Source organism: Euleptes europaea, chromosome 14 (assembly GCF_029931775.1).
Source record: "Euleptes europaea isolate rEulEur1 chromosome 14, rEulEur1.hap1, whole genome shotgun sequence".
Lineage (NCBI taxonomy): Eukaryota > Metazoa > Chordata > Lepidosauria > Squamata > Sphaerodactylidae > Euleptes > Euleptes europaea.
Genome location: NC_079325.1, coordinates 49,058,707 through 49,065,350, shown reverse-complemented (window position 1 = coordinate 49,065,350; position 6,644 = coordinate 49,058,707). Strand labels below are relative to the sequence as shown.

Below are 6,644 nucleotides of genomic sequence, written 5' to 3'. Positions count from 1 at the left end.
CCCGCGAGCGAACGGAGGGAATCGTTCTCTCTCCCCTTGCCCATGGGGAGAGGATGATGCGCTGGTGGTGTCTCCCCCGCCGCCCTTCTCCGCCGGCCGGTGCTTCTGCAGAAGGGACCCGGGAAGGGGGCCGCGGGCATCCATGGCAGGCGGAGCCCCTCGCCCGGCTGAATGACTAGATGGGCGGCGGGCGGACCCGGGCGCCGCGCCATGGGGACCGCGCTCCGGCTCGCCCTGCTGGTCTCCCTGGCGTGCGCGCGGGCCGCCCTCGACCCGGAGCCGCCGGGGGGCTCCGGCGCCGCCCCGGCGGCCGGGGGAGCGGGTCCCTCGGGCGGAGGGGGGTGGCCGCCTTCCCCGCCGCCCCCGTCCCCACCTCCCTGGGGGCGAGGAGAGGAGGAGGAGGATGCCAACGAGCTCAGCTCCTGGGCGGCGGCCAACGCCACCGGGGTCCAGCCCACCTTGCCCCCCCGGGCCGACCCCGCCGCCGGGGGGACTGCGGGGAGCCCGACCCCCGCCCCCCCTTCGCCGCCCCCCTCTCCCCCTCCGCCGCCTCCCTCCCCGACAGCCCGAGAAGGAGCGACCCGCAGCATCCCCGGCAGCATCAGCACCACGGCGACGCCTCCCGAGGATGAGGACGATCTGGTGGGCCACAGCGGCACAGGTGAGTGGCGGGGGGGTTTGTAGGCACCGAGGGTCCCTGGGCCATTGATGCGCGGGAGGTTTTCAGAGGCACGTTTTCCCCTATCTGAATTCACAAAACTCAACAATGAGCACCTGTGCGGAGTTTGGAGAATCTGGATGGGGGAAATTGTGGAGCGCCCTGCCCCAGGATGTGGTGAGGGCTGCCAGCTGGGAAGGCTTGAAGAGGGGAGTGGACATGTTCGTGGAGATGTTCGTGGAGGAGAGGGCTACCCATGGCTACTAGTCAAAATGGATACTAGTCATGATGCAGGCCTATTCTCTCCAGGATCGGAGGAGCGTGCCCATCATATTAGGTGCCGTGATGGGGGCATGCTGGCCATAATATCTCTGACCCATAGTTGCTCTACTCTGGGTCACTTGTCATCTTTTGTTTGTCTCTGGGTTGTATGATCTTCCCTTCCTATTAATAGATATATCTTTTAATGATGGATTTGTATTTGCATTTTAATATTTTATGGGAAATGTTTAATTCTTTAACTTAAGTTAAATTATTTTACTTTTTTAATGCTGTTGATTTTATTTTGGCGGCATTTCCACCACATTCTGTATTATTGCTATGCTTTTGTTTTTGCTAATGCAATGAAGACTTGATGATGATATTAGGTGCTGTGGAACACAGGCAGGAGGGTGCTGCTGCAGTTGTCTTGTTTGGGGGCTTCCTAGAGGCACTTGGTTGGCCACTGTGTGAACAGACTGCTGGGCTTGATGGGTCTTGGTCTGATCCAGCATGGCCTTTCTTACGTTCTTATGTAAAAATGTGCATCTAGAGAGCTGCAAAACCTCCCATGCATAAATGGCCAAAAATAAGCCCCCATACAGAGTTTTGACAATTCGGATGGGGAAAATGTACATCTAGAGAGAAGTAAATCCCAGGCAAAACCTCCCATGTATAAATGGCCCATGGATTTTGGTCTCAAGGCCCTTTATTGGAAGATTTGTCTAGATGCGTATATGGGCAGCCAGGTGGTGGGTGGACTCTCACCTGTGCTTATTCACCAGGGTATAATCAGTAGTAATTGCCTGTGTCATAGGGTGGGATTTGCGTGTTATTACCCGCCCTAAGCCTCGGAGGTAAGGCTGGTACAGGCCGAAACAGTGTAGGGCGTGCATTTATGCCTGGCATTTCTTCTCCATGGGGACCCAGAACAGCTTACAGCCTTGTTCTCCCTTCCTTGTTTTAATCCTGGCTACAACAATCTTGTGAGGTGGATTAGATGGTGAGAGCGCCAGGGGACCCAGGGTCACTCAGTGAGCTTCCATGGCCGAGTGAGGATTTGAACCTGGGTTTTCCAGAGTCTAGTTTGACACTCTAACCACTACACCATGCTCTGCTATGGGTACTTCGCTCTCTGGATGTTGTTGGCAGATTTCTCTGCAGGTGAGCTTTTCAAAAAGGGGATGGAGGTCTTGCTAAAGGACTGCGATGTTGTATTCGTGATGGTGTCACTCTTATTATTAATATTATTATTAGCCCTGTTTATTAAAGTTATTGTTGTGGTTACTGTAGGTGTGTTATACCCACAAACTCATAGGCTACTTATAGGCTATTATTATACTGAACAGTCTGTCTTTGAAAGAAATCTCACAAATAGTAGATCTTTTGGTGGAGTGATGGAAAGATGCCTGTATGGCCAAGGCAGTAATAACTCTAAAAGTGATAAAAAATAATAAAATTGGTTTGGAGTGCAACTGTCTTTTTTTTTCCTTTTTTTTTGGTGGAGTACCTCTGATGGTTATCCCTCCTCCTTTCCTTTTATGTCTTCATTTGGCAGTTGTGGTTTTAAGCCCCCCCCTTTCCCTGGGGTCCAGATACTTCTAAAATACTGTTTTGCATTTCCTGGATGTCTTGCTAAATTGCTATGGCCTAATAGAGAGGTTGTTGCTTAATTGCCTGTTACTCTCCATGAGTCTTCAGAAAGGTAATATTTACAGAAATAAAATTTCCTTCAGACATGGACTATTTTAAATAGGTGTAGGAGGTTGAAAAGTCTCCTCCCCCTTAGGGAACAGTTTTTAAAGTATAGCTATATATTAAAAAAAAACATTTATTTTCACAAACCAACATAAAAATGTTTATATACATCATATTACAGTTTATATGGAGCTTACTTTTTTAAAATTACATTTTTAATAATTAATTTCTTTGATATACAACGCTCTGTATTCTCAGTATAGCTTCATATCTGATAATATATTATAAAAACATATGTTACCTAAATCATTTTTATTCTGTTTGATTTAATTCTATTCTTAATTGTTAGGTGTATAATTAAATAAAACATTCCATTTTTTCCCTGAAATTCTTAAATTAGTCTATTGTATATAAAAGTTGTTAGAATATGCAATGATGTAAAAACTATTAACTTGTGTGTGTGTTAAGTGCCGTCAAGTCGCTTCCGACTCATGGCGACCCTATGAATGAAAGTCCTCCAAAATGTCCTATCTTTGACAGCCTTGCTCAGATCTTGCAAATTGAGGGCTGTGGCTTCCTTTATGGAGTCAGTCCATCTCTTGTTGGGTCTTCCTCTTTCCCTGCTGCCCTCAACTTTTCCTAGCATGACTGTCTTTTCCAGTGACTCTGGTCGTCTCATGACATGACCAAAATACGACAGCCTCAGTTTAGTCATTTTAGATTCTATTAACTTCATTTTAGTCATTTTAGATTCTATTCTATTAACTTATATATAGCTATATCAACATTATTTCCAAAGTTATAAGTACTGCAAATGGCAGGCTTTTCTTTGAAGAGGCCTTCTCCCTTATCTGTCACATAGCGGGAGTTTTTTCCTTTGCATACACTTTCTTATAAGAGGCATTCCCCCTCATGAGCAAGTGGAAATCTCTTCTCACAGGGGGCAGACACCACCTTCTTAGAGGCATTCCCCCTTTTTCTTGCCTGCAGAAAAGTATGCCTCCTCTAAGGTAGTAACTAGGTTGACTTGTGCATGCCTCATCTATAAAAGGTTGGTTTTTCCTTCCATTTATGTGTGAATTCATACAAACTGAATCGTTTAAAACGCACATGATTAAGCAAGGAAGATTTCCTTTTAAATGAAAAACCAGCCAGGGCTGAAACCAAATTACAACCACCCATTCTTAGGATGGATTCCCTGCCTAATAAATACATTTGGATCTTAGGCTATAATGACTGAAAGTACCTCAATTTTTAAAAATATATTCTTCTACCCTCTTTTACAGCTGTTTTTTAAAAATCCTCTCTATTATGGTGATGATTGGTAGGTCTCCTTGGATTAACCGGGCTCTTTCTATGCTTATCAATAATAACCACCATCAAAGTAATGAAACATTAGCTTTAAAAATGCATTTGAAATATGGGAAGTGATGGCTCTTTGATCTTCTGAAGCTTTAGAGAATAATGAGTATGAACGCTAGCACAAATGACTGGCCCTTTATTCTCACCCCCCCCCCACCACACATTCCCCCTGCCACAATCCTTTGGTGATTTCTGCTGAGGTGGGCATTTGAAGCAAAGAATTGTATTTCATATATGAGATGTCCAGACAGTGTCAACCTAGGTCTGAGTGGACCTGGGTTCAAATCCAAACTTGGTCAGGAAACTGCCTAGGTGCTTTTGGGCCAATCACGTCCTAACCTACTTTGCAGTGTCGTTGTGTGGAGAAGAACCATTTACACTACTGTGAGCTCCTTGGGGAAAGGGCATATAAAAATGTGATAGATGTAGTGGTGTAGTGTAGTGATTAAGTGTGGTGTGGTGGTTTGGAGTGGTGGATTTGATTCCCCACTCCCCCACGTAAGCGGCAGATGCTAATCTGGTGAACTGGGTTTGTTTCCCCACTCCTGCATGTGAAGGCGCCCTGACCTGGATGGCCCAGGCTAGCCTGATCTCGTCAGATCTCAGAAGCTAAGCAGGGTCGGTCCTGGTTAGTACTTGGATGGGAGACCACCAAGGAAGTCCAGGGTTGCTGTGCAGAGGAAGGCGCTGGCAAACCACCTCTGTTAGTCTCTTGCCATGAAAACCCCAAAAAGGGGTCGCCATAAGTTGGCTGCGACTTGACGGCACTTTACTTACACACACACACACACACGAAGGCAGCTGGGTGATCTTGGGCTAGTCACAGTTCTCTCAGCCCCACTTACCTCGCAGGGTTGTTGTGGGGAGGGGAAGGAAAGGCGATTGTAAGCTGGTTTGATTTTATCTTAAGTGGTAGAGAAAGTTGGCATATAAAAATCAACTCTTCTTAGGAACCATGGAAACCTCTCCCTTCTTTTTTAATGGTGTTTTGGCACTTCTGGCTTATTGGTTGATTTTGGTAACCTGGGTTATTATTTTTTGTCTAAAAGCCTTTGCACTATGTAGACAATCCTGAAACTGAAGAGGAGTAACTTAATTATCATAGATATATTCTTTCTGATATATTCTTCTTGGTTCTTATTTCAGGAGAGTGGGAGAGGGAGTATGGAAAAGGCTATGGGAAATAGATGTGGGGGAGATGGATTTCACCTGCCATAAGCCTTTTCAGAAGTACTGGCCCACTTGCAAGAGGCCAGATGGGTGGGGGAACATTTTACATTTGATCAGAAGCCTAGGAAACGGCAGGTTATATATAGGGCTAGGGCCAGATTGCGGTGGGTGTCTCTAGGAGAGGAGAGAAGGAAGATTCCAGCTCAGTTTGAAGTATAATCGTATCTGGTCTCCTCCCTTCCCTCTGCACACCATGCATCCAAAAAACCCCAAACAAAGCACCTTCTGACCTGCCACAGGCTGGGTCTTCACAGTTCAACCTGTGTCATGCGCCACATAACGGAGAGCCACTGAAAGGAGGCATGCGGGAAGGGTAGACTAGTAGGTTAGACAACAGATTTTCCCTTCCAGTAGAACGACTGAAAGCTAAAAGGAATAGTACTTGGAAAGCAAGCTGTAAACGATTACAAAACAAGATCTTAAATGAGGATTGGCCTTTAGTGTTTACGGACACAAATCGTAAATGTTCACCTCGCTTCTTCCGGATACCCTTCAACAGAACTTTCTCCTTGCCAGACTGTTTCCCCTGGTTAGACATTCATAAGTTCAGAAGAGCTTTCTTATTGGCAAGACGTAATGCCCTAGACTCAGCCGAGACACAAGGGCAATACAATAAAATTACTACAGAAGAATGAAAATGCCCATTTTGTCCGGATCACATAGATTCCCTAACCCACATTGTTTTAGCATGTCCACAAAATAATAATGCACAAAATCACTCCCTGGATAACACAGCTAAAGACACTTTCTGAGAAGCGGATACTGCATTATCTGCTGTTGAATAGATCAGTCAATTGCGTGAGAGATGTGGCAACTTTTCTCTTTATAGTGTCAAGGAAAAATTAGAGTTCATTTCCCCTTTTTAAAGTGTGAAGTGGTTGATGGATAGCCTGTGGCTGTTAAATCTAGAGACAGGAAAAAGACTTAAAAAGGGGTTGGACAGATTCATGGAGGAGAAGTTCATCACTGGCTATTAGCTTTAGTGACACAAAGGAACCTCCATATGCAGAGGCAGTCATCCTCTGAATACCAGTGGTAGGAGGCAACCTCACAGGAAGGCCTTGGCCTCGACCCATCGTGCTTCCAAATGCTTCATGTAACTTATTTGGTGGTATGCAAACAACAACCCTGTAAGATAGGTGAGCATTATTATCTGTGTATCGTGGGGAGGGGGGTTAAGAGAGATTGGTTCAGCTTAGTGTATCTGGTGAATTTGTGTCAGGGATGAGATTCGAACCAGAGACTTGCTGGTTTCTAGTTGAGCCTGTGAATATGATGAAAATCTGAAAGTGGATCCCATGTTTGGCAGTTGATGGCCTTGTCAGGGCAGAAAGGTGGGGTGCAAATTTTGTAAATAAATGAAAAGTCCGTACATTCCGATTTATCTGTTTGTTTATACCCCACCCCAAAGTGGTGGGTCAGTCGGTAGGGGTGACGG

The 6,644-nt window shown here is 45.8% G+C and overlaps 1 protein-coding gene across 1 annotated transcript in view; it reads left to right on the top strand.

Moving 5' to 3' along the window:
• The first annotated feature begins 210 nt into the window (after positions 1 to 210).
• MEGF9 (multiple EGF like domains 9) overlaps positions 211 to 6,644 on the top strand; it is a 99,170-nt gene continuing 92,736 nt past the window's right edge. Inside the window, exon 1 of the mRNA XM_056860155.1 lies at positions 211 to 661. Within this exon, the coding sequence (XP_056716133.1) occupies positions 211 to 661 (451 nt within the window). The remainder of the gene's footprint in view (positions 662 to 6,644) is intronic.